The 27489-nt window shown below is 40.5% G+C and overlaps 3 protein-coding genes across 3 annotated transcripts; 2 read left to right on the forward strand and 1 right to left on the reverse strand.

Moving 5' to 3' along the window:
• Positions 1–13: 13 nt before the first annotated feature.
• On the forward strand, positions 14–4477 carry zgc:172182 (coiled-coil domain-containing protein 89). The gene is made up of 7 exons (XM_062402467.1): positions 14–153; positions 2671–3143; positions 3372–3502; positions 3578–3714; positions 3794–3870; positions 3959–4058; positions 4153–4477. Exons 1-7 carry the CDS (start codon positions 106–108, stop codon positions 4237–4239), a joined length of 1053 nt encoding a protein of 350 aa, XP_062258451.1. The 5' UTR covers positions 14–105; the 3' UTR covers positions 4240–4477.
• On the reverse strand, positions 4125–8592 carry LOC133967192 (ATP synthase subunit beta, mitochondrial-like). Its single transcript, XM_062402466.1, has 10 exons — positions 8443–8592; positions 7631–7801; positions 7367–7541; positions 6682–6803; positions 6419–6603; positions 6184–6342; positions 5911–6033; positions 5613–5825; positions 5069–5270; positions 4125–4976 (listed from the first exon to the last, which is right to left on the reverse strand). Exons 1-10 carry the CDS (start codon positions 8537–8539, stop codon positions 4870–4872), a joined length of 1554 nt encoding a protein of 517 aa, XP_062258450.1. The 5' UTR covers positions 8540–8592; the 3' UTR covers positions 4125–4869.
• A 2266-nt stretch (positions 8593–10858) lies between these two features.
• Positions 10859–26365, forward strand: col28a2a (collagen, type XXVIII, alpha 2a). Its single transcript, XM_062402319.1, has 34 exons — positions 10859–10994; positions 11274–11848; positions 12389–12409; positions 12524–12583; positions 13770–13823; positions 14693–14737; positions 14830–14856; positions 14943–14987; positions 15075–15119; positions 15587–15640; positions 16767–16835; positions 16961–17029; positions 17154–17222; positions 18878–18946; positions 19878–19946; positions 20079–20147; positions 20364–20432; positions 20536–20607; positions 20789–20857; positions 20944–21015; positions 21160–21228; positions 21377–21445; positions 21551–21619; positions 21723–21791; positions 21912–21980; positions 22197–22265; positions 22532–22600; positions 22687–22767; positions 23120–23155; positions 23241–23277; positions 23839–24396; positions 24531–24829; positions 24920–25184; positions 26166–26365. Exons 1-34 carry the CDS (start codon positions 10859–10861, stop codon positions 26363–26365), a joined length of 3717 nt encoding a protein of 1238 aa, XP_062258303.1.
• Positions 26366–27489: the final 1124 nt, after the last annotated feature.

A 27489-nucleotide genomic window follows, 5' to 3' on the forward strand; every position in this document is an offset into this window, starting at 1 on the left:
ACCCTCAGAAGTTCCTTGCGTAAAATCGGACGTGAGCGTAAAACTTCAAAAAGTAACAACAACAAAAACAACACGTAGAACTGAGAATATGTGTTTCTAGTCAACATGGCAGCCCCACAGAGCATTGCTGAGAAGGTCCTCAGCTCCTCTGAGGTATGTAAATGTGACAACGATGAAAAATCACTGTTTGCTAACGAGTCTGCAGAGAAATGTGAGTTCACAGTTTCCTTACAATGAATGTTACTAATGTGTTTACACGGCTGTGTGAACCTCAGAGACTTCGTCCACCACACTAACACATCCACTACCTGCAAACACACTCAGTCTGCATGACATTTCTTTATAAATTTTAAACTTTTAGTCTTATATGTTTACTTTTATTTTATAGCGTTTCACCCAATGCTTTTGTAGTTTAGGTAGCTGTCTATGTATTTCCCCCCGAAGTTCGGTATGTGACTCTTAATTTGCTTTATCTTGGGAATCTTTTTCCTACTTGATATGTTTGTTATGTTCCCAAACAACAAAGTAAATTCCTTGTGTGTTGAAATGCCACTTCGCTACAAATCTGATTCAGATTCTGACACACAACAATCAATACTTTGGAGATATAATGATGAGGTCATTGTTAGAAATTAGATTTTTTAATAGTTTGTTTCCAATTCTAGGCCATAATTCCAAATATTCACTGATGCCAGCTTCTCAACTGTAAATTGGACCGTTTCCCAGTTAACTCTAGATTTGACTGTGATGATAAATTAAGCTTTTTTAACATAAATGCATAATAATAACAATCGATACATAAAATTATACAAGTGGCAGGAAATAGTTTGCCTTTATGAATACTTTGACATTAACTTTCACATGTGTATTGGCTTACAATACAGCTGTACTTTTACTGTAAATGCTCGAATGTATGTGAATCAGACTGTATTGACTGAAATTATATCACCCAGGTGTGCCACTTTCATCGTTGCAACTTCAGTAAATTGGGTAATTTTAAAAACAGTGAGCATGTTTACATGGATAAAACAACTCAACCTTGCTCTGAATAAGATGTCATATTGACTATGATGTTTTACACAAGTTGTTAATAGAGTCCTCAATTCATATTCGGGTCATGTTGGAGATCATAGTTTGAGTATGACATCGAGCAGTTAAACATCTTGAAGTCACAAAATGTTCCCCGAAAACTAAAATAGGACAGTGTAATTCGATTAAGCTCTAGACATCTAACAAAATATGTGTAGAACAGCTAAATCTGCAGAGGGTAGTTAACCACCCCCCGACAGTCGCATCAGCTATTAGTGCCAGTGTCAGCATTCTGCATCGTCTATAAAAAGTGATTACGGGTTGAAATACTCCTCATGTCTTAATTTGGTAGTGGCTATTGGTCCAAAGGATGTGTCTGTCAAAATAAACAAGTCTAGTTGTGTTCTACTCAGGCAAATAAAGAAGTCCATTATCCACGCTGAACTCACAGTTGGGTAGATTTATTTTCCTGTTCAAAAACAAACATATACATGCGCTTCTCCTCATGCTCCTTTCCCTGGGCCCCCTCATTAACACGTCTGTTGCCTTTACTGTGAATCATACCTGGTCTAGTCTTTAGTGCCCCCTAGTGTCTAAAAATATAAATGCAAAAATAACAAATATTAGTAATCATTGGCCCTCTGCACTTTTGAAGATCACAGGCAGTGCCCCTCCACTTTTCTCGAAGCTTAAAGGGCAACGTTAGCACAATGTTTCTCATGTTTGATGGCATTTCCAATTCCTCAATGGACATGACTTGTTCTGTTGCATTGCAGCATCCACGGAGAAAAAGAGCAAAAGCCTGTACCGCTTGAACATCTTCACCTTTAATAGGTGTCTAGCTTATATCTCTCTTTATATGAGCAGAATACATTTTTCGTTTATTTTCAAAATGTTCTTGAAAAATGTTTTCAGGAAGATGTTGGCAGCTTTGCACTATGTCTCGTGGGGATCTCCATTAAATACTAGAATGTGTCTTAGTGGATCAAATGATCCACAGGAAGTTGGATGTTCCTTTTTCCAGTTTGGTTGATCCAGGGGTGGGTTTTTACTCTGATGTTCCAAAGGAATGTTTTTTTACTTTGATGTTCCAAAGGATATTTTTTTTGTTTATGTAGTGGCTCTTTTTCCAAAAGAAATTTCTGTCAACATACATTTAATAAAAAGTCACAGAAAGACCAGTTTTGTTGGGTTGTACTCAGGCTAAAGAAGTCCATTGTCCAAGTTGAATTCACAGTAGGGTAGAAAACAAATCATTTCCCTTCCTGCTGCTAATTAAATTAAATTAAATTATATTTAATTAAATTTAATTAATCCTGCGCAGTTCACTTCTGCGCATGAGTTGCGAATTTGAGCATATTAAAGCCCTCAAAAAGCCAATTAATTTGCCTGAAAAAAAAAAAAAAATCAGAAAAGGCTGTTTACATTGAAGGGTGTTACACCTTTTTTATTGTTTAAGGGTAAAAGGTTCTCCTCTGTTTATATTTCTCATCAGCATTTGTTTTAAAAGCTCAAATACAGCATGAATTAGCTATCAAGCTGCTAAATGTGCCCGTCTATTAATATAAGCATGTGGTTATAATAAGTAGTATTAATTGTGGCTATCATGTTTTATCATCTGCCATTTCCCCCTCCCACCAGCATATGGACAGTTTTCGGAGGTCACTGGACAAACTTCTGAGTCTTTCCACAGAGGATGGGACTGAAACAGAAATGCTGCGGTCCAGGATAAATGAACAGTCAAGTATGATCTGCATCCTGAAACAGAGAGCAGATGAGCTGACACTCCAATGCCAAGCCCTGCAGAAAATCAACACAGAGAAGGGGGGCGGAGTAACAGACCACCAGAGAGAGCTGGACAGTGAACGAAAGAAAGCAGAGCTAATGGAGAGGAGGTTTAATGATTTAGCTGCCAACAATCAAGCAATTATTGTCTTTATGGATGAGCACAAAAGTCAGAATGCCCAGTTGAAGATGGAAAACAAACGGCTGCAGTCAGAAAATGACACACTTTTCTCCCAAAAATTGCAAGATAAAGAAGTGTTGGTACAAAAACTGATGCAAGAAATCCAACGGCTGACAAAGGATTACACAAATAAAGAAAGGGACTATCAGTAAGTTTATTAAAATCGCTCATATAGCAATAACCATGAATCATTTAGTGGATTCATCTATTTGTAAAGGTACTGAAAAGTAAAAATCAACATCAGACTTATGCATGATTGTAGAATGTAAAAACTGAATTTGGACTTCATGCAAGCAATATTGAGATGTCAATTTTGATGGAACTGGTTAACCATAAGTTGCTACTGCATGCTGGATATTTTGCGTTTCTGTTTCAGGAAGAATTTAACTGAATGTCAATCAAAACTCCTGGAAGAAGCGACTCAACATAAAGCCAAAGAAGCATTGCTACTTGATCAACTGCACGACACTGAGCAACAGCAAAGAGAAGCTGTAGAAATGTGCCAAGGTGAGTAGTCGACGTTTTCTCAATCTCTGAAGTGCAACTGTTACAAGTTTTTATAAAAGTGTGGTCTACATTCAGAGCTGAAGCTGAAGCTACAAACAGATGAAGAAAAGTGCACTGCGCAGGAGATCAACATGAAGAAAAGAACAACACGTCTTATGAAAGAGAAGGAAGAACTGCTGTCTCTGTCCATGGAGAGAGGGAGAGTTATACAGGTGATATAAAAGAGTGTTTTTTGAAAAATTAAGAGTGATTCAGTCCCTTCATGTAAATACACCTTGGTCTTAAATTCAGGAGAAACAAGATGAAATCCAGCAGCTGGAGAGAAAATGGAAAAAGGAGAAGAAATCCAGAACGGAAGCAGAAGACAAGTAAAGTTTGGATCAACATTTTATTTTACATCACACAGCCTAGTAGTATAACTAGTAATGTCTCCATCGGTCTTTGACATTGACGCAGGTTTGAGCAGGACGCAGAGACTGTGAACGCAGACGTCAAAGTGCAGTCGCTCAAGTGTGCTCTCAATGACTCCGCAACAAAGTACCAGAGGCTTCAAAAGGTTTGAAATCTGCAGCATTGAAAAGTGAAATCAGTCGCCCATAAAGAAGTGAGGACATACCCAACATGTTTTCTTCTTTAATTTATTTTTGCAGGATTTCGATGCCTTCAGAGAACACAGCGCCAGCCTCCTGACACAGGAGAGGGAGCTGAATAAGAAACTTCGCCACATGATAGGCTAAATTTTAAGAGAGAAACACCGGCTCATTAAGAAAAGTCAATGAAAATGACAAGTTGACTCACATTGATTAAGAGTAGCGTGAATATTATTGTCTAGAAGAGTGTCAAGCTTGTTTTCTCTTTTTGATGTACATTTAAATTTATGTTTTGTTACTATATAGTGTCAACCTGAAAAAAAATAAACTCTGAATACCTCTGAAAAATAAAACTGGAAATTCTACAATCAACATAAAAATTGTGCACTTAGGTGGATTGAAAATAAAAAGAAAGGAAAAGGAAGAGTGAGTTGTCCAGTGCCTCTTTTAAAATTAACCAAGCTGTTTTCAAGTGCTGGCAGGAGGTGAACAAAAACCTTGGAGAACTTGACCTTTACTATGATATAAGTGTTGTCATCTTACCAATGAGACATGGTTTAAATAAAAATGAAAACCTAATGTTAATTTTCACCAAGAATGTTTGCTCACCAACTGCTGGCAATGAAAGTCCATCACAGAAGTTAACATCACATGTTTATTTAATCTTCACATTTCAACAGAAATGGGGCCACAGCACATCATATGTAACTTGACACTTCAGCAGTTCCTCTACCAGAAGTGATACTGTACGAATGTTTATCTCGTAAAACCAACAAATCAATTATTGGCAGAGTGCTCGTCTGCCAGTCTCTGAGCCTTTTCGACGACTTCTTCAATCGGACCCACCATGTAGAACGCTTGCTCTGGCAGGGCATCATATTCACCTAGAAAGAAAGAAAAGGATCGAGTCATCACCATCAAATGTCCTTAAATACCCCTTATTGAGAAAAGTCTTAGCGTCGGTGCAGCACTCTACCTGCTAGAATACTCTGGAATCCTTTGATTGTTTCCTTGAGAGGCACCAGCTTGCCCAAGTGACCAGTGAACACCTCAGCGACCTGGAAAGGCTGCGACAAGAAACGCTGGATCTTGCGAGCGCGGGACACCGTCAGTTTGTCCTCCTCAGACAGTTCATCCATTCCCAGGATAGCAATGATGTCCTGCAAGGATTTGTAATCCTAAACAAAAGAACAGATTAACCGTGAGACAAGGTTTCATTTAAGTTTATGGATTGCGGCAGTTGTTTACAGTCAGTCAAACTCATAGAATCATATCACATTGATGCCTGTTCAACTGCTAATTTCCACACAAGTTTGGTTTTAATTAGTTATTTGATGCTATAAAAATGTGGTTTGGCAGCCTGATAGATAGCTGAGCCTGACTTGTGATCGGTCGAGTGCGTGTATCAGCAGGATATGGCTCCACACCATGATAACTACAGCAGACTCTGGCTCCAAATTAAAAAGTGCAAGATGGCAGCACCCATATCAAGAATGTTTTAGCTCCACAATGAGGCTAACCTGAAGGATCTTCTGGACACCACGGGCAATATCGTAGTGTTCGGTCCCGACGATGTTGGGGTCCATGATACGGGAGGTCGAATCCAGAGGGTCCACAGCAGGATAGATTCCAAGCTCAGCGATGGCACGGGACAGCACAGTTGTCGCATCCAAGTGAGCGAAAGTTGTGGCAGGTGCAGGATCGGTCAAGTCATCGGCCGGCACATAGATGGCCTGTAACCCAGTTTACAGTTGGGCTATGAATAGACCAAGAAATCAGAGTGTGCTGAAATGTGATTCCTATCTTGCGTCTTCTCACCTGTACTGAGGTGATGGAGCCCTTCTTGGTGGTGGTAATTCTTTCCTGCATTGTACCCATGTCAGTGGCCAGGGTGGGCTGGTAACCCACAGCAGAGGGGATACGACCCAACAGGGCAGACACCTGGAGAAACACCAACATTCAGACAGAGGGTATACGACCCAACAGGGCAGACACCTGGAGAAACACCAACATTCAGACACGAGATCCAAAAAGTACTGTTCCATTCATGACATCTGCTAAATTTCTGGAAGATAATCTGGCATAGTGAACCTCCGATCCAGCCTGTGTAAATCTGAAGATGTTGTCAATGAAGAGCAGCACGTCCTGTCCCTCCTGATCGCGGAAGTATTCGGCCACAGTGAGACCAGTGAGAGCCACTCTGGCCCGGGCACCTGGGGGCTCGTTCATCTGACCGTACACCAGCGCTACCTGAGAATATGAAGACCCGGGAAGTTTAGATACTGTGTGTTATAACAAATACAGTGATCTAATTAGAGATCGTGACCTTTGAGGAGTTGTCGTTGAGGTTAATGACACCGGACTCGATCATTTCATGGTACAGGTCATTTCCCTCACGGGTTCGCTCTCCCACTCCGGCAAACACGGAGTAACCGCCGTGAGCTTTGGCCACGTTGTTGATCAGCTCCATAATCAATACAGTCTTGCCCACACCAGCACCGCCAAACAGACCTGAAGGAACACATCATTAAACAATAAGCATGAAGGAGAATGTGTCAAAAAGAAATGCTGGTAATGAAATACACCAACCGATCTTTCCACCCTTGGCGTAGGGGGCCAGCAGATCGACCACTTTGATGCCAGTGACCAGGATCTCCTGCTCCACACTCATGTCCGTGAACTCAGGGGCCTCCGCATGAATAGCAGCAGTACTGTACACATAATAATTATCATGATTTAATGTGAAATGTATAGAATACAACTTTATTGTCAACAAGAGTCCCAAATCACCCACATAGGAAATTAAATCGTTCCCGTTTTAAAAACTATATTGTATAAATTGTGATGTAGTATTATAAGGTTACATCCATAGTTAAATAAATGAGTTTGTAGCCGCTACAGACTGGGTAGGGAAGTCAGAAATGATTTAGAGAATTTGGTCTTGAAAGTGGGGATTTGTTGACATTACAGCTGCTCTCAGACTGTAGAGGCAGTATAATGAGAACGTAAGTAGGTTGCTCCAGACATTTTCCACAAAAACATGTGTTTTCCGCAGCAGAATTGATTTGTAATATCCTGCTTTCAGCTTGATTAACTTAAACGTCACAGCTTGACATCATTTTCTGACTTGGACAATCTCCTGCTGTTTTCTTCTTTCTGTGAAAGGAAAACTCTGGCAAAATGTCCAGACCCAAATTTCCCGAAGGTCATATTCGAAAATGGGTTCAGAAAAAATACAGAAGTCCAGCATCAATCTTTTCAATAGAATACTCACTGTTTGGTGGTAATTGGACCCCTCTCGTCGATGGGTTCTCCAATGACATTCATGATCCTGCCCAGGGTCTCAGGACCCACAGGGATCCTGATGGGGGCCCCTGTATCCAGAACCTTCTGACCTCGAACCAGACCTTCAGTACCATCCATGGCAATGGTCCTGACTGTGCTTTCACCTGGAGAAACACATGAGACGGGACGGTAAGACAGTGTTTTAAGGTCATCGCAGGCGTCCTAGCTGCATTACAAACTTCAACCCACTCACCCAGATGCTGGGCCACCTCCAGCACCAGCCTGCTCTCCCGGTTAGCCACCTCCAGTGCATTGAGAATGGGAGGGAGGCCCTCATCGAACTGCACATCCACCACAGCACCGATCACTGCCACGATGCGGCCATGGGCCGGTGCAGCCTGAGCAGCCGCTGCATAAGCCCTGCCTGAGGGGGAAAGAGACAGAAAGGGGACAATGATATAAATGGCAACAAGTTGAAAGTGCGACAGCAGCAGCTGGATCTGAAAAATCTAAATATAGTTTAGCTTTCTATTTGTTAGGTTTCTACAGGTTTGATTTGATATCTCTAAGATTCTAGAAAAAGACTGAATGATGATCAATATATCCATGCGTATTAAAAGAATACATTATAAACTTAGTAACAGTTAAATTTGTTTTATAAAATAAAATAAAAATACTATGCAAAACGTTAACAGAATCAATTTACTTCTCAACATATCCATCAAATTCGAATTACAGTGATAAACAAGTATTATTGTAGAGTCAAACCAAGTCACTGAAACTGTGTCGCAGTTGATTTGTACAAAGTCACTTTGCAAGGTCATCCATTGCAGTGAGCGAACCAAACCACTACTGTAGCTACAGAGTCCGACTGAAGGAAACACTGTCATCATATATCAGCTTTTACTCGAGCAGCTCCAGCTGAACAACTATCTCCTCATCGCTGACTGAAGTGAACGGAGAGACTTCATGGGGAAGTTGTGCGCTGAACCTGCTGCGTCACAAAACCAGTCCCAGAGAAAACAGTGACAGTCGCACCGTGGAAAACACAAAGTGCTCACTTACTCGCATTAAGAGCTGCATGGTTGGTGCTGACCGTCTTGAGGGAGTTAATCCCGGGGCTGAGAGCCCCCAGAGCGCGACGTCCTGCATAGCCCAACATGTTAAAGATGGCTGAACTGAAGGTGAAGTCGCACAGACATATACATTGACACCTACAGGTGATCAGAGGAACTGCTGAGCCCTTTTTCAGTGTTGTTATGACCCGCTCTAACCGCAGGGAGGCAGCGCCCACCCCCTAAAGCCTCACACCTGACATTCATTAATTTAAATGAGAACACGAGAATTGATAAAAACAGGTGAAAAACAAATCAACTGAAACAATAATATTTAAAAAAATAAAAAAGTGGGTAAAAAACTCAAACGCTTAATGATTTAATCTACATATTCAAAAAGGCGTGAGAAGAAGTACAAATCTATTTTAATCTCACCCCTTCTCCATAAATCATTAAAGGGATGGTTCACCCTAAAATGAAAATTCACTCAATATCTACTCACCACTATGCTGATGGGGGGGGGGGGGGGGGGGTGATTGAAGTGTTTTAGTCCACAAAACGTTTTTAGACTTTCAGGGGTACAGCGTGCATTTCAGCCAAATCCTATACAACTGATGTAAGAATGCAGAAAAGCATTCAGTCTGTGATGAAAGTAAATGAACGGATTTTAAAGTCATTTTCCACATCTGATAAATCTTGCTGCAGCACATACACACCGTGAACGGCTGCCATTCGTCATAAAACAAAGTGACGGGCTGAATTTTGCCAAGCGATCATTCAGCGCCACATTCCTTTGTGTCAGGGAGTCTCCTCTAATTGCCTCTTGCCTGAAGCTTCGGAATACAAAGCCTCTTCACCTCGAGCACAGCAGGCAGAATGCTAAATGAATCTTAAGCCATGTCTGCACAGGACCGGACTCCATGCGTCTTTAAATCACAGCAGGAGGAGTATGCTAAGAGGTCACGACTACGGGTCAGATGGTCATCTCTCAGGGTCTAAGAGGTGAACCACCAGGGGCTTTCAGCAATTTATCTTCTGAAAGATACCTTGCATTTCACTCGCCTTCTAAGTGCAACCCTCCTCTTCATGAAATGATAATAAAACAAGAGATATCTTTAATCTGTTTCTGATCTTAAAAAAGAGACTCGATCTGTTTAGAAGACATTGTCGATCTTTGTTTCCTTGGAGACTTTAATAAAGTTAACCCAATTTATATTTGTTGATGACTTTTTTCCGAAAGTTTTTACCATACACTGTAAAACACAACAGAATCTGATTTCTAGCATCCTGTCTCCATTTATCATGGCTTGGTAACTTCCTATAAAAAAGAAATCCTGAACCTTTTTACCCTTGTTTCCTCGGGTGGGGCTGTTGGTCATTCCAAAGTCCAGGGTGTGGACCAAAGATGGCCAGGCCATTTCCATTAGGGGCTCTAAACTTTATAACCCTACTTGTGGTTTTTAAACCGGCATTAATGGGGGTTTTTATACCGCTTTTTTTAAATGAAAATTTTTGTTTATATTAATCCTTAGTGTTATTTTATTGCAACTTGTATTCATGCTTTTCTAATATGCAAACTGTTTTAATTGCAACACAACCTCTAAACACTGAAAATGGGGAATGCAAGAATAAAAACTGAAATTCTATTCCCAAGTCTCCATGTAGAGCCCCACAATTAAACCCCTCCTTCTCGCTCAATCAAAACAAAGAGCCTGAAGCTGTACTTTCCAAATTTTTAAAGACATAGAGGTATTTTGTGTCCTGATGTAGCTCACTCTAACTATTACTTAGTAGTTGTACCTAGCTGTTAAAGATCTATAATTGTCAAATACAAAGTGTAGCAAATTGCACTACATGATAACTTTAAATCTGCAGTAATAAAATAATTTATTGGCCTTCTAGTTAACCTATGTATCTGCAGTTTATTGTGCTTGTAGTGATCAAACACTAAATTCAGCAAATGTTGCTTCACTGCTGCACACAGCCGCCCCCCTGCCTGAGGGCAGAACTGGAGTCTTGGCAGGGCTCCATGGGATGTGGTCCGAAGGTGCCGTCTTATAAAGGACGCGTGAGCGTCTCAGGGTCCCTCACTCTCTGCTCCAGACGTCTGCGGCTGCTGCAGAATCGATGAGCTGACCGGAGCCAGCTGTGCACCTCGGGCCCCCCGCCGTCCCTGCTGCCTTCATCACTTCTCCATTTCGGGCTGCACTCAAACTGAGGTACAGCACTCCTGACTGAAAGGTAAGTCAATGTGGAAACTCAGTTGTTTTTAGGACTTATTCCTCTAACCTGCTGCAATAAAACTGTTGTCTTGTTATAAGAAGTGTGGATGCACTTGATTAGATGCTCAAACTACTTTTTGTGGACAGTAACATTGATGGAACTTTGTATTCTTGTTGCCATTTTTCTCCAAAGCTGGGACAAGGATGTTCCCCTCCTTTACATCGGTGCTGCTAGTCACTGCACTGACTAGTGTCTGGGCCCAGGACCTCTATGAGGAGAGGAAAACTGCTAAGAAATCCAGAGGCAAAGCTCTGGCTGCAAATATTCATGATGGACAAGGTAAGAAAATGAATGAAAAAAACGTATATTCAGTCTTTTTGGAGCTCATTATATTGCTGTGATATATCACTCAGTATTTTCAGGATGTCTTATCAAAGACATCCTATTTAGGATTTATATATGTTTTAATCAATACAAATTGTATAAAACCTGAAAAGATGCAGGATTTTTACATGAAATCCAAAGAAAGTGTATTATTGAAATCTCTGGAAGAACAACCCTGTAAAATGGATTGTAATGACAATGGAACATGCTGCATCTTGTTCTCTGTGCATGCAGCCATCCAAGACGAGGACTGCAGCTTGGAGCTCTCCTTCCTGTTGGACAGCTCTGAGAGCGCTAAGGACAACCATGAGCAGGAAAAGCAGTTTGCCATGAACGTGGTGGACAGACTCCATGGGATTCGACTGCAAACCGGCCGCGGCACGAGTTTGAGAGTGGCCCTGTTGCAGTACAGCAGCCATGTCATCACAGAGCAAACCTTCAAAGACTGGAGGGGCACGGAGAACTTCAAGACCCGGATCACTCCCATCATCTACATCGGGCACGGCACCTACACCACCTACGCCATCACCAACATGACCAAGATCTACCTGGAGGAATCCAGTCCCGGCAGCATCAAGGTGGCCATCCTCCTCACAGATGGCATTTCCCACCCAAGGAACCCTGACATCTTCTCGGCTGTCGCTGACGCCAAGAACCAGGGTGTCAAGTTCTTCACCCTGGGCATCACCCGGTCGGCCAATGACCCAGCCAATGTAGACCAGCTGCGTCTGCTCGCCAGCTCCCCTGCCTCCCGGTTCCTCCGCAATTTACAGGACGAAGACATAGTCGAGAAAATCGTGACTGAGATTGTGAGTAAAATACCTTATCTTTCAGCGGAGAGCACTTAGAAGAAAAGTCGTGCATTTGTCTTGACGAGGCATCTTTTGGGAGTTGACACATACAGGCTTGTTCAGGTATTTATATAGAGATGGAATGATGACAATGCAGCAGAGAGACAAAGGGATAATGTATGTGTGACAGCTCTGGATTTAAGTTTTCTCAAGAGAATCTACACAAAAAACTCAATGTTTTGATGAGCTTATCCCGTGGATTTCCTTTAAAGGCTTAGCGTCTCTTTTAGGACAAAATCTCTCATCACATTCCTTTATGTGGAAACAGTTGCATTTAAACAAGGATTTTCTTTACAGCAACGCACAAGCTATGCAATTCATTCCACTTCAACTCGAAGGGTAGAAGATGCTCAACGTAGAAGTATTCAGGAATATTATCTTCCTTTATCAGCTTTTTTTTGTGATGTTTGTGCTACATTGAGTTATTAAAAAAATCTATAGGCAATAAATGAACAAACCTTATAATGTTTTTTCATAAACCTTTTCATTTCTTTGCAGACTGGCTTGGCTGACGAAGGAGTAAGTATTAAAGTTAACTGATACAGACATTTAATAATGTGTAGGTGATGCCCACTTTGATTGTGTAGAATTACAGCCATGACAACTTTGCAATGATGTCTCTTCTTTTTGAAGTGCCCTCTGGCTCAGAGATGTGCTTGCGAGAAAGGGGAGAGGGGGCCCAGTGGGCCTGCGGTGAGTACTAATCCTCAAACTTTTCAAAATACCCTGCAACCGAAGATCAGTTTTCCTTTTGAAGTGTCAAAGATGTTTGACAAAACAAACGTTATCAGAAATCTGGCGCAAAGAAATCTGACATTGATCCTGTTATGTGAGGTATGGTAATTGTGCCGTTTTGAACTGTTTGCTTTTCCCCCACCAGTATAGCTTGCAGGCATTTGCAAACTCGCAGTAAGTGGACAGGTGGTGCCGTCCTACACTCTATAAGCAAACCTATGGCAACTGGGAAACAAGAGGAGAGACCAGGGATTGTATTTGCCATAGACATATGTTTGTCGCTACTCCGAGTGCCCTGTCCCAACTAGTTACTGTGCATTTCTCATGCAACATAAGATGTCCCATGGAAACCAGAGGCACCACATTCAGGGCTCTTCTCCCTGTAAAACTGGACCTTTAGCCACCATAAATCTAACATGCAACCCCTTCTACCACCAGGTCAGTGAGACAGGGACACAGGATGAGGGAGTGCAGTATGGAGAGCCAGATATTCTACTGTTTGTAATGGTTGATGCTAGAGGAAGAAAGCCCCTCTTAGTATCTACTTGCACTTTCAGACATACTTCCAATTTCCGTTCGATCCCTCTCCTTCTTAGACAGCGCAGGTAATGTGAAGCTTTCCAGCAACCGGACGGGTAGTCACGTTGCTGACAGACAGCTGCATGGTCATTAACCAGGTGCTTTCTCCTCGGAGAGATTCTTCAAATTCTTAAACTAAGACAGAAAGGTTCTCAAAATTGCTCTCATTAGTTTAATTGTCAAAAAGTAGCAATTTCTAGTGACCAGCAACTGAAAGTCATGGTCCAGGTGCAGCTACAGACAATGACCTGTGGCTCCGTGGACAAGACACTTCATGCCCACTAATGGCGTCAACTGAGGTTCAGCCCTCAAATCCAAGAGCACACCCGTACGACACATTCAGACACGAGGCCAGCTGTTTTATTAGACTCTGTCTGTCTGTAGTGGACAAAATCCTTGCACTTTGACTTTGCAAACAACATAAGAGACAATCTTTCATTTTCAGGTTATGTGTCATGGACTTGTGTATTTGTCATTAGTGATTTGAATGCATACTGACTGGAGAGAAAACACTCAGAAGAACAAATGATCCCAATATTGACCCATATTTTGTTCCGTTCTCTAGGGAAAGAAAGGTCGATCCGGAGATGATGGAACCCCGGGGCTCAAAGGGCATAAGGTGGGCGGTTTGATTGACATATGGGCTGACATTCTTGGCTGGGAATTTTTTTTACCCTCCTGAGTGCACTCCTAAATTATATGTTTCCGTTTTGCGTGATCCAGTATCTGTTAATTGTGATCCATTGAGCAAGACTTCTAAAAATGTATATTTGTGTCAAGTTAATGGAAATTTTTTATTATGTTTTGTTCTTATGTTATCTAGATTTTATTTATTTATCATGTTATCTGTGATTAGGATTAGTTTTAGGATTAGATAAATTACATGCTAATAATCTTGAAAAGATATGCACATTTTGATGTAATTTGGGAGCAACGTTAGCTACTGACCCAAGAGATTCTGTGCTCTACTTGACAAATAAAAAGTATTTATGCAAATATTGAGCATATTATGACCTCTTGCATCTTACTCTTCACTGATCTCCTACGGAGTACCCCAAGGTTCGCTATAGGGCCCTATTTTATTTACTTTGTATGCTTACTAGGCTCTTTTTACAGACAGAGTGACAATCTGTATTGTTGCACTGATAATATGTAGCTGTAACTTCCTTCAATAACAGATGATGCCAACTGGTGTTTAGTCTGCTTATCCATGGATCTGTTCCTGTATAAATTGCACTATTTTAGAATTTGTTGTTTTAAAATATATTCAATATTAATTAATTCTTTGTATGGGGCTTATAGACAGGGATTTTAAAGGGTCTGAAGTTTTCAGTTCATTAAGAGGTAACAGATGGATATGTTTGATGTGTTTTTTGTTTTTCTTTTAAACTTGTTTATAACTGCAAGGTCAGACTCTGAACTTCTACAACAGGCTGGACAAACTAACATTGATTAATATAATGAGTTTGTGTAATCCCTTCATATCAGGGTGAAGCAGGTTTGAGTGGACTACCTGGACGAGAAGGTGCTGAGGTAAATGCTGATATTTATGACCAATATTAAAAAAAATATTCTCTACTGTCACATTAGTTTGTTCACACATATTTAATTTATTCTATTTGCAGGGGAAATTAGGTCTAAAAGGAGATAAGGTGAGCAATTCAGGTTTTGACAATGATGATGTTTTATATTGCTGCACACAAAATGGACCTGTGCTTTACTTGTAATCTCTACACAGGGTGAGGGGGGGGAATGTGGCACTCCAGGAATCAAAGGAGACAGGGTACGGTGGTACTGACACGACTCTCATTGAATATCATGTTTGCAATTTGAAAACACTGTATTTGATGTTGTGATCTCTTTCCTCCAGGGTCTTGAAGGTGCACTTGGTTCAAGAGGAGTCAGAGGCCCACAGGTGAGTCATAATTCACTTGTTTATAGAGCTTGTCTTTGCTTGTTAAGACTTCATATTGTTTAAACAGTCACACAGAAGAGAACAAAGAGATATTTTACCTACAATCCATAAAATACTCTGGATACGTACAACTTGAAGTACAATAAAACGTATTTCAGATACTGTAGATAACCATTAAAAGTATAGATAAAATTATCATGACATTCTACACAGTACAACAAACTTCGTAATCGACAACTACAGTGTCAGTCAATGACAATGTTCATTAAAAACTTAACACTGCAGCAGGTACAAAGCAATCCCTGAATCTCTCATAAAAAGTCAGACATGTCAAACTAGAGGAAAATACATAACAATAGCTAAAAAATTACCACATTATGTCCAACACTTCCTCCTTTCCATACATGTAATGTACAAACCAACTGTCTGGTTGTTTTCTAATTAATGGTTGTTTGTTGTCTCTGCAGGGGGTACCAGGACCACATGGAGACATCGGACCAGAGGGCCCTCAGGGAAAACAGGTCAGCCCCTTTCTAAACAACTCTCTCTTCAGCTCATCGTGCACATCTGTTGTGACCTTTACATTTCCTTTTATGATAAGTTTAAACAAGAGGTTGGAGTTTTACCACCCAGGGTCATAACTATCCTGCACAGAGGCCTGTTTGTCTGCCAATAGACCCCTGCATGAACATTTGGCAACGAGCCGAAATCCTCACCATTATTACTGTTATTCACCAACATTAAAAAAAAGAAAATCGTACTACTGCTTCTCCTGTGTGTATCCTGTTACTAAATACAGACTAGAAAGTGCCTACAGCATTGTCAGCTTCTCCAACAAGAGCTCCTGTTAATAACATACACGGATCGTCAATGTATATGCTCGCCATGTGAGGTCATGCTCGTAGGTGGCATTTGCTAAGATTAACAGCAATCTTGGTGGTCTCTATTTCGTGTGATTTGCATTAGATCCCAAAAGAGACTGCTGGAAGAAATGCAGCAAATGCTCAAATTCAACTGATGATCCATTTACATTAAAACAGGCAAAATTATTACATTTTTACCTGTCATGCTGTATATAAACATGCCATCATTTTATGATTCGTAAGGGTAAACCAATACATGCTCTCGACCAATCAAATTCTCACTCTCGGCTGTCAACCATGACAGTTCACGTCAGCTTTTTTTGATAACATCCATCAAAAACTAAAATGTTGTTTTAGTCGCCTTAATTGAATTTGAAGGATGAAGCCTAGGTGTGTGGGCCAGTTGGCAGAAGATGAAAAAAAAAGCCAGAAGTCTTGTCTATCCAGCAGCACTAGCAGACAGGAACAAAGGATGAATCCAGGAAGTTGAACCAGAAAGAAAAAAAGACAACAGAGAGCTTCCACCAATTCTCACTTATTTTGACACAGTCGTTTTGGGATAAACATTGAGACAGTACAGGAGCTTGAGTTTCGCTCATATTTGTCCTGACCTGCGGGAAGAGATCAAATACCTCGCCGATTACCCAACTTACAGTACACACAACAGCTGAAAGATTGACTGCATTCATTTCAGCATCTTGTCTACATGTTCGTCTGTCAATCAAGTCTAGTTTTAAGTTCCGGTGTACACTTTTGTCAATAGTTATTATTTTTGTCGTCACAGGGTGAACGTGGCCCAGCTGGTCCTCCAGGAATTCAAGGGGAAACTGGTATTGGACTTGCTGGACCAAAAGTAAGTTGTGAAATGGATGATCCAGTGACTAAGCTATTCTACTATGAGTTAAAGGGGTGATTGTTTATTAGGTGTTATTTATTTGGGTTGCTGTTATTAAACTAAATCATTATATCAATCTACAGGGTGACATGGGGTTCCAGGGCAGGCCAGGTCCTCATGGTCCTCAAGGAGTGGGTGAACCTGGACTTCCTGTAAGTTAAGAACCAAACTGTCTGTGGCAAACTGTGGCCGTAGTTGTATCATTGGTAAATTGTTAAATGTTTTATTCAATTTAATGTTTGGGTGACTTATTCAACACTCTGGCTTTGTTTACAGGGACCTCAAGGATCTCAAGGCGTTCAAGGGAACAAAGGACCCCAGGGTGAAGGGTTCCCTGGACCAAAGGTAGGCCTATTATTTTGAGAATATCAACCAACAGTAACATTGTCTAGGTCAAAACTAGAGTATGAAATATTGCTTTTGTAACATACTTAAAAAAGAGATAAATACATTATTGAGAGTAGAATAGAGTGAGCAAAGACCCCTCTATCCCCTGCACTGATGATTCTGTCAAGCTGCCCTTGAAGAAAGCATTTAACCTCCAGTGCTGCTGAGGCAATGGCTTAGCGGTGAATATGTGGATCTGTAATAATATAATCTGTACAGTGCTTCTGGGAATGTAATCAAAGCCTATAGTAGAAAATCAAAACAAAGAAGTCATAAAGTATCCAAAGAACCAAAGCTTGAACCACTGTAACACTCTCTTAGGTTATTCCACATCATTTAATAGATGACAGTGAATACATAGTTATTTCTGTTGAGTCATGTTCCCGTGTTTAATTCTGTGTCGCTCCTGTATCAACACGATATCAATATAAAATTAGGGGCAGCAGACATTCTGTTATTGATGCGCAAAACAGAGATTTATGAACCAATTAGTTTAAAAGCAGTTGTTTCATTACCACCTAACCTAAATAACTACCTGATTTCATTTTGACCGAGTTACAAACCCACTTGCATAATTACCACATCAATTGATTGTTGGATGCTGAAACTAACTTCAGGCCTACAATTAAGACAGAAACACAATGTGCTGACAAACTTCCTGATCTTTCAGTGTAATTGTAGGTAACAGGGGCATTCTTCAGTTCAAGGCCTGCATCTGTCAAAACCACATCTCTTTCTGTTCCAACTCTATGGCTCACGGCTCAGGTGTTTGTTCAAGCTTTGCAGCTGATGTGTTAAACCTGTAAAAACTGTGATTTTGTTTTTCCTCCCATGCTGCAACATGCCTAACAATGGAACATTGCTCCTCATTCAGAAGCACATTGCAGGGCTTCAACCAGAGTTTTAACGTGACATTCAAGACTGGATGCAATAGCATGTGGCTCACAGCCTAAAACTATACTTGAGGATTATAAATGACAGCAACTTGTCTTAGTGTTCAAAACAGAAAGCATTGAACAGTGAAATTACAAGATGTAAACTATATCTCATTTTACAGCGGCTCATGACAGAGCTTGTCAGTAAATCTGACAATGTAAGGAACATAATTATGAGGTTGTTGAGGAAACCTTAGGACACTTTTATTGGTCGAAGGAAGCTCTGAGAAAATGATCGCTGGGAAATGTCCTCAAGCAACTACACATCTGTTCGACCTGTGCCAGACTTCCTGGCTGTCGTAAGTTTTACTTCTCCGCTCTCTTCTACCTCTTGTAAAAGGGGGATCACTCACAGGTGATCAACTTCTCAGATCAGGTCGGCTTGTCTGCATTTAATTAAACTAGCAGTTATTTTCAGCTCCTGTCATCACCCCCTTGCACTTCATTATTCATTGGCAGTGGAAAAAACTTGAACAATCATGCGGCCATGAAAAAAGTTGAAAAAAAAAACTGTATCATTCCTTGTGCATAGGATCATTGTGCATCAATCATGAAAAGCTAACAGGCGCTAACATGTTCATTCTCCATACTCTCTTCATGAGAACAATGCACATTTGGCTTTGACCCAATCGGGCTGTAATGTAACTGACGAACATGATCTGAATTTTGTTTCCACAGGGTGATCGGGGGCTCCCAGGACCGAGGGGGCCAAGGGGACAGCAGGGTGCAGGAATCAAAGGAGACAGGGTGGGTTATAAATTTATAATCTGACACAGAGTATTCACACAACAAAGGCCCAAATGAAATCCATAAAGCAGCCCAAATGTTATCTACTCTTTGAAACACAAGACTCTGCCAAGAGGAGTTTAGGGAGACCTACATTAAACATCTGGTTAAAATGGAAAGGTTTAAAGTTAATGGTGGTAAAGACGGGCTACACCATGTGCTATAAATAATGTGGGACTATAAAGGTAATACATATCAGCTACAGCATAAAAACTACCCGCCAGAATATCAGACAGGTGGTTTCGATAAGGTGGCTGGTGTCTGTAGTATGATTAGATAGAACCCCTAGCTCTGGGAGGCTCTGTAGAGTAACTTTGGCACGTAAAAATTTGTTTTGAGACAGAATTATTGTTAACTCCACAAAGTGACATCCAATTCAGAGGTAGGCTATCACAAGAACTCCTTTTGCGTGCCATACAACCCTGTGTACGTGCCTGTTTATGTTGTCTCTTTGTGTTGCCTGTTTTTAAGACTTTATGTCATTCATTGCTACAAAATTTACTCATTGTCTTCATGTTGTTGCTTGTTTATTGGCAAGCTGAAAAAAATGTTCCACTTCGGTGAACATAAAATTCTGAGTCAGTCTCAGATGTCAATCATAATGTTTCACCCCGTTTGTATAGTATCATTTTAACTAATTAGAACCAAACTAACCGGGAAAATTAGCAGTTCAGTAAACAGCAGTGTGATAAGGACTGTCTAAAATGACAGAAACCGTCTCTGCAAACACTTTATTTTGTCATGTACTTTTGGAAACTTACTCTTTCCCTTCCACTATACTACAACCAGTTACCAGGGGGGGGATTTAGCTTCACTTTTGGAGGGGGGCTTTCTTTTCCTCCGTCTTTATATAGTTTACGATATTGACCTGTCAATGGTGTTCTACTTTTAGGGTGAACTGGGGCCTGCAGGTCCTCTCGGGCCAACTGGACTGACAGGAGCCGGCATACAGGGAGAAAAGGTCAGCAAGAAATTGTTCTCTAAATGTTGAAAAAGTTGTGTATCTCATGTCTCTGTCACACTCTCTGACACATACAAATGCAATAATAGAATCTACAGTAATTATATTCTTCTACTCTTTATTGTTACACAGGGTGTTGAGGGTCCAAGAGGTCCACCAGGAGTCAGAGGGCTAACAGGAGAAGGTTTACCCGGATCTAAGGTTTGTTTAGAAAACATTTCAAATTCAACAGTCCATTGTTTGGTCAGAGAGAGCTGGTGCAGTATTTATTATCATCTCATACAGTCAAGGTCAAGGGTTTCAAGGGTTTCAAGGGTTCAAGTTCTTAAGGCTTACATTCTCTGGGTAAAGATTGCTCCTGATGCTTCGTTACATTTTTAATGATGACCAATGCCATTTTTCTGTTTCTATTTCTAGGGAGACCAAGGTTTACCAGGAGAGCAGGGAGGTCCAGGAGAGAGAGGCATTGGTGAGCCTGGTTCAAAGGTAATCCAAAACATGTCTCCAACTAAACAATTCAATGAAGCTAAGGTCCATATTATCACTGCCCATGTACCAAATCCATGAAAAACCTATTTTGCTGTTACAGGGAGAGCTTGGAACAGCTGGTTTGGGTGGGCTGCCTGGTCTCCCTGGAGAAGATGGAGCTCCAGGACAGAAGGTACAGTATTTAATGCCAATTTATTGGAAATCCTCTACTGTGTAACCCAATTACCTCTTTGTATCTGAACCATACCGTCCTTCCCTTTGTCCACTGACTTACTAAGAGAAAAACGATTATTTCAAGAACTCTTTGTGTTAATAAGATTGTGTCTTTGTCTCTTCTAATGTTCCTCTATTAGGGGGAGCCTGGTTTATCTGGTTTAAGAGGTCTTGAGGGAGCACAAGGAATTGGAACTCAAGGGGAGAAAGTATGATTTAAATTACACCATATATCATTGTGTAGTTCAACTTTTTATCAGGTAAAATGCTAATCAGATAATGTCTTTCTGTCCAGGGTGACCAGGGTATGAGGGGTATCCGTGGGTTACATGGTCCTCCAGGGATTTCAGGACCCTCTGGACCAAAGGTAAGAGCTAATGTGGTATTTTGCTGTGGTATTTTGCTATGGTATGATAGCTTCTTCCTACAACCACAAAACACATCTTCAATTGGCATCTGACGTATTGTCAAAATAGAGACTGTACATGTTTAACCAATTCTCACTTTCCAGGGAGAACGTGGAATACCAGGTCAGCAGGGCACCCCAGGTCAGCCAGGACGGTCTATATCTGGTTCAAAGGTAAATTAATATACACTTATCATCTACCTTGGCAGAGAGACTATAACCACACATCAAATGTAATTTCCTGATAGTGTCTGATGAGATGTAATGCAACCAAATACTGTTGTAGCCAAGAATCCATTTGACTTGATTGTCATGTCTTCAGGGTGATCAAGGTCCTGTTGGGCCCCATGGTCCTGTTGGTGAAACCGGCCTTGGACTGCCCGGTCCAAAGGTAAATACCATTATCTTTTATTTTAGAGTGTTATAGAACTTTAAGGACAATGTTTGTATGGACTGCAACATGTTATTGGTCTTCATCAATTAATTTTGTTCCCAGGGTGATCGTGGTCATCCAGGTTTACCGGGTCCACATGGTCCAAAAGGAGAAGGCTTTCCTGGCCCTGAGGTTTGTATTACAAACCAAGAATTCACAAATCCTAATATCTTTTAGTTTATAAACCCCTGTGGACATTGGCACAGTGTGAAGTAATCTATGCATCGTCTTTTAGGGTCCTCCAGGCCTGCCAGGCTTACAAGGAGAACTAGGCCCAGAGGGAATTGGAATTCCTGGTCCCAAGGTTTGTGTCGAGTCTAGGTGTTGTTTTTTTGTTGGTTGTTTGTCTTTCTGTTTGTGTGGGAGTGTATTTGTGAATATGGTGATGCTCATTTTCAATTTGATTATTTCATATCTATTCTAGGGTGATGTTGGCTTTAGAGGGTTGCCAGGATTGCCTGGCCCATCTGGAGAGGGCTTACCAGGACCACCGGTAAATAACATTCCTGAACATTGAGATACAAACCACTCAAATCACTCAATTTCAATTGATATTAAAATCTGAATCACGACTAATACATGATAAAATAAACCACACACAATATACTTTATACGATTAGACATTTTCCAACAGATGAATTTGATCATTGACTAAATGCAAGTTGATCGTAAACTAGTGTCATGATTACTTCTTAACCTTTGTTTTAAGGGTAATCTTGGGAGATCAGGACCCCCTGGTTCAATTGGACCTCCAGGCGAAGGCATTCAAGGTCCAAAGGTAAATAATTGTGGTTTACAGTTTGTGGATATTCTTTATTTCTGGCATTTACCAAGCTTCTCATAATCAGGTTTGTAACTCTACATCCTTGTAACAAGAGTGAAGTAATATAATTTAATTAATTATTTCTGACAAGTTACACAGTAGACAACTGTCTGACAAACTAGCTGCAGGACAAATCATAAAAGTAATTTAAGATCTTTCAAGAGTCTGGATGAATTTGAGTGTCCCATGCGGAGTCAGTCTACAGAACAGTCTAATTTCAGGGAATGCCTGGATCTCAAGGTATGACTGGGCCAAGAGGTCCACCCGGAGACGGCTTTCCTGGCCCTAAGGTGAGAAATTTCTATGTAGCTTTAAAAAATGTGATTATGAGATCAACAGGTCTTTGACTAGACTGACAATACTCTCCTTGATACAGGGTGATCGTGGATTACTGGGTGAGAGGGGAATTAAAGGTTTCAAAGGAGAGATGGGAGATACTGGAGTCGCTGGTGAAGCAGTAAGTACTGACATTGACATTTTGACTTAACTTACTGCATTTATATGATTAATACACATATATAGTCCAAAATAAAACAGCAGAGGGAACTGTTATTCATCAGATGATGACTTAAGAAGACATTTCAATTCATTTCCTTGTAAAATGTACCAAGAGGCAGAAAAATGAAAGTTAGTCAAATTTATGCTTTTCTTATTCCAGAACAATGGAGTTAAAGTGTTTGTGTGTAAAACAAATGAACAATAGTATACTGTTAGTATTAGTATTAGCATCACAATTCTATGACAAAGAAACTAAACTACTTACCACAAAGTGAAAATGGTGATATTTTTATACTTTTCTCAAACCCCAGGGGAAGCCAGGAACAAAAGGAGAAACAGGCCTGACGGTAAGTTTATAAATTCAACAAATGCTTGATCCATTCAACAAATGAAATAGATTTTATACTAATACAAATTGTCCATGTTTTACAGAGAGAAGACATTATTAAGCTGATCAAAGAAATCTGTGGTAAGACCAAACATCCACTCGGGGTTAATCTATGTTTAACTACGTTTCTGGTAGTTTTTAACTTCACAACTGCTATAAACGTAGAGGCAAAGTGAGATTGACAGCATAAGTATTGTGTTTTCAAATCTTATTAGCTTGGTCCAAATAATGGCAACAGCATTTTGAATAAGCTAGAATTAATTCAGCCATTTGGATCCAGAGCAAAAAATCTTTACTACTGGATGGATTACAATGAAGTTATTTATATAATTCATGTGCCACAGAGGATAAATCCTTTTGATTCTGGTGGCCCACTGACTTTTCCTTTTCAACGAAAAATTGGGTTTATGACCAAACTAATGACCTTTCCATCAGACTCAGCTGCGTCTGATGCTAATTTTAGCAGCCTAACAAGCTAATTTAAGATCCTGAACAATGTCATTGTGTCAGAGCCTTGCCTTTGCCCATTGTAACAGAGCTGTTGATGTGACTGTAGATTATGCCCTTAGCTAGCATAAGGTAACCTAGAGTACTGGAGATGTGTGAGATATGCTAACACCTATGGACCTTATTTTGTTTCAGGATGTGGCATCAAGTGCAAGGAGAGGCCCATGGAACTAGTGTTTGTCATCGACAGCTCAGAAAGTGTCGGCCCCGAGAACTTTGAAATCATCAAAGACTTTGTCACACGGCTGGTGGACCGCACCACAGTTGGTCGAAACGCCACCAGGATCGGACTGGTCCTCTACAGTCTGGAGGTCCATTTGGAATTCAACTTGGTTCGCTACATGACCAAACAGGAGGTCAAGCAGGCGATCAGAAAAATCCCTTACATGGGCGAGGGCACCTATACAGGCACCGCCATCAGAAAAGCCACTCAGGAGGCCTTCTTCAGCGCTCGGCTTGGAGTCCGGAAAGTGGCCATTGTCATCACCGACGGGCAGACCGACAAGCGAGAGCCTGTTAAGCTTGACCTAGCTGTGAGGGAGGCTCATGCTGCCAACATCGAGATGTATGCACTGGGGATCGTCAATTCATCTGATCCTACACAGGCCGAGTTTCTGCAGGAACTCAACCTCATTGCCTCTGACCCTGACAGTGAACACATGTACCTTATTGATGACTTCAACACACTACCAGGTGATATTCACAGACAGATGTTGTACATATCATTCTTTAAAATGGGTCCTCATTAGAATATAAAGCTAATTGTTGTCAGCTGAAAGGTTGTAAAGTTCCTTAAATTAACTGATGAGTTAATTTGTTTTTTTCAGCACTGGAGTCTCAGCTCGTCAATAAGTTCTGTGAAGATGAAAACGGCGCAGTCTTTTACAATCGCATCACAAATGGACAAAGGAATGGCAACAATGGGCATGGTATCAATGGACACAATGGAAACAATGGATATAATGGCCATGGTAATAATGGTTATGTTTATGGAAATAATGGACATGGGAACAACGGGAATACTTGGAACTACCAAGAGGAGATTCCAACCGAGAGACGCACCAACACCAGAGGCCGTGGAGACACTTTCACGCTGCCCATCAGTGCAGATCCTCTCCCTTTTCAGGTCTTGCTGAAATACTCAAATTCTATTCTTTCTCTACTTATTGCTGAAAATTCATTTCTGATTAAAAAAATGTATGTCATTTTACTCTAGGTGGTGGAAGATGATGATGGTGAAGACTTAGACATCAGAGCCCAAGTGCGGGCCAGCACCACTGTGGCTGTTGTTAACAAAACAACAGTGCCTGAACCTTCTGTGATAGAAAGCTCTATACCCAACGAAGCAGTCATATCATCTTCGTCCTCCTCATCTTCGTCCTCCTCATCCTCATCAGCAGCATCTTCTTCAACGCTGGATTCAGATTCATCCTTAAACTCGAATCAACTGCATCCAGTGGTGACCCCAGTCCTTCTTGAAGGTGAGAGCTGCACTCCTGCTCAGTAGACCTTTTTCACAGAGAACATTCTGACATGTCACAGGTTTCATTAAGGGCAGTTCAAGACCGAGTTGGCTCTCCTGTTTATTTATACTTTTTTGTTATGTTGTTTCATCACCTCCAACAACGAGCAAATCCTCCATTTCCATTGTGCATTGATCTTTATACAAAAACCTGCTTACCAAATAACCAACCCCTGCAATAGATCCACACCAGTGAGGGTTAAAATGCTCTGTTTCCGTTGAAACCGTGAAGTGAGTGGTTTTAGTACAACTGTATGGTCATTTTGGAGGCTGCAGATTATGGTGCTGTTTTATACTATATTCTTCCCACCCGGCTCGGACATATTATTAGAAAAACCTCTCAAGACAATGAAGTTTAATTTAAAAGCACCATAAACTGTTGCCTCCCAAACGACCATATAGTTGAATCATCATCTCTAAATTTAATTTTCATTATAACTTCATAAAGAGATGATTTATTGCAGGATTATTATATTAGCCTGATTTGTGGTTTCAGTTACTTAGATACAACTAATAAAGTGACATGTTGTAATAATCGGAATCGATTTGGGACTAGTGGCAGAAACTTGGAATATGGGCAGAAAATGTCTCTGGTTCATCTCTGGTTCGACTCCATGGAGAAACGACAAAAGACCAACCTGGATTGATCTGTCCAAAAATCCGAGAGGATTCTCCCTACCCTGTCTAGTGCCCCTGAGCAAGGCACCTTACTCCCCCAACATCTGCTCCCCGGGCGCTGTACATGGTCGCTCACTGCTCTGTGTGTCCTGCACCAGATGGGTCAAAAGCAGAGGCTAAATTTCCTAAAACTGCATGAGTGTGTCTGTGCATGTGTGCATGTGTTTGGGATAAATAAATGCATCTTAATCTTAATCTTAATCTCTCATTGGGTAAATAAAATGAAATCAAATTTAGATCTTACACACCTTTTCTCCTGCAGAGGCCGCTATTGAATCCCGCTGTAACCTCAGCCTGGACCAAGGTACCTGCCGAGACTACATCACCCGCTGGTACTATGACAAGCAGGCAAATGCCTGTGCACAGTTTTGGTATGGAGGCTGTGGCGGAAACGACAACCGTTATGAAACAGAGGACGAATGCAAGGAGACTTGTGTTCTATCCAGAACAGGTGACTTTTAGAGATTTTTAACAGCAACTATATTATAAATTGTTGGACCATTATTATTCATATCTATCTGTTACACTTTTCTGCCTCCAGCTGGATAAAAAGAACAGAAGAAAGAAGCAGAACGTAACAGAAAGTTGACATTTCTATTCTACATTCTTCTGAATTGTTCTTTCAACGTGTTCAAAACATTTCATGCACTTTTGTCACACAATTGTATTTTTTGGTTAAATAGCAAAGCCGTGTGAGATAGTCATGACAAATTGAATCAAACGCTGATAAAGTGCCATTATGTTACTTTTTTAACCTCTTTCTACAAGAACTGATTGTATTACCTCAAAGAAATTGTACAGAAGAGAAAATAGTCTTAATCCTTGCTGTTCTGGATTTAAAGCGACAACTTCAGGGAATTAACTACAGTTCAAATCCAATCTATAAATAAGCTATGGTTTAGATCTTTTGCCTACTTGACCCATGTATGCTATACATACAGTTAATATAGTTCTAATAAAATAGCAATAGTGAGATGTTTGTTTACATTATGTTGATATGCTGAAATATGTCCTGACTATTTTTGTGCAGCTGTAATAAATGGCCGGCCATTGTGGGTACTGTTTTCAGAGGTCTGGTAAAAGTGGCAACTTGTACATTGAAGCATTCTGAAATCAACCAATTTAAATGCCTGTCTACTTGGGCAGCGTGTGTGTACTATGTTTTGTATGTTTTTTAATAATAAAATATAAACAAGAGGTGTTGAGTGTTTCACAGGTGCTTGTTCAGCAAAGTATTACTAATACTATTATAAGTAGTAAAATATGTTGTGCACCCTTCTTTGAGTTCCTACTGTTATAATTAAATATAGTTTTTGCACACTATATTAGTTTTATACAAAATAAATACACAATACAGACTAATAAATGTTTTTGTTGTTAGTTATGAAAAGTACCATCGCTTAATTTGCAAAAAAAAATCTTTTAAAGTTTATAATTTTTCAATCCGTAAAAAGTTGTAAAGCCTTGCCTTATGTTTTGATAGACCTCCACCAGCCAATCAGAAATAATTTGAGTCCGACGTCCTACATACATACATACATACAATACTTAAATAAGGCCATAGTAATTTTATTTATATAATTCAT

The sequence above is a fragment of the Platichthys flesus genome, chromosome 13, assembly GCF_949316205.1.
Source record: "Platichthys flesus chromosome 13, fPlaFle2.1, whole genome shotgun sequence".
Classification (NCBI taxonomy): Eukaryota; Metazoa; Chordata; class Actinopteri; order Pleuronectiformes; family Pleuronectidae; genus Platichthys; species Platichthys flesus.

What these genes read in the sequence shown, in the direction of transcription:
- zgc:172182 (XM_062402467.1), top strand. Translation starts at nt 106, where the DNA reads ATGGCAGCCCCACAGAGCATTGCTGAGAAGGTCCTCAGCTCCTCTGAG. An exon ending in AGAACGGAAGCAGAAGACAA is followed by an intron (nt 3,871 to 3,958) that starts GTAAAGTTTGGA and finishes ACATTGACGCAG; the next exon opens with GTTTGAGCAGGACGCAGAGA. An exon ending in AGTACCAGAGGCTTCAAAAG is followed by an intron (nt 4,059 to 4,152) that starts GTTTGAAATCTG and finishes TTATTTTTGCAG; the next exon opens with GATTTCGATGCCTTCAGAGA.
- LOC133967192 (XM_062402466.1), bottom strand. Translation starts at nt 8,539, where the DNA reads ATGTTGGGCTATGCAGGACGTCGCGCTCTGGGGGCTCTCAGCCCCGGG. An exon ending in GTGTCCAGAAGATCCTTCAG is followed by an intron (nt 5,271 to 5,612) that starts GTTAGCCTCATT and finishes TCTTTTGTTTAG; the next exon opens with GATTACAAATCCTTGCAGGA. An exon ending in ATTCCAGAGTATTCTAGCAG is followed by an intron (nt 4,977 to 5,068) that starts GTAGAGTGCTGC and finishes CTTTCTTTCTAG; the next exon opens with GTGAATATGATGCCCTGCCA.
- col28a2a (XM_062402319.1), top strand. Translation starts at nt 10,859, where the DNA reads ATGTTCCCCTCCTTTACATCGGTGCTGCTAGTCACTGCACTGACTAGT. An exon ending in TAGGTCTAAAAGGAGATAAG is followed by an intron (nt 14,857 to 14,942) that starts GTGAGCAATTCA and finishes ATCTCTACACAG; the next exon opens with GGTGAGGGGGGGGAATGTGG. An exon ending in AGGGCCCTCAGGGAAAACAG is followed by an intron (nt 15,641 to 16,766) that starts GTCAGCCCCTTT and finishes TTGTCGTCACAG; the next exon opens with GGTGAACGTGGCCCAGCTGG.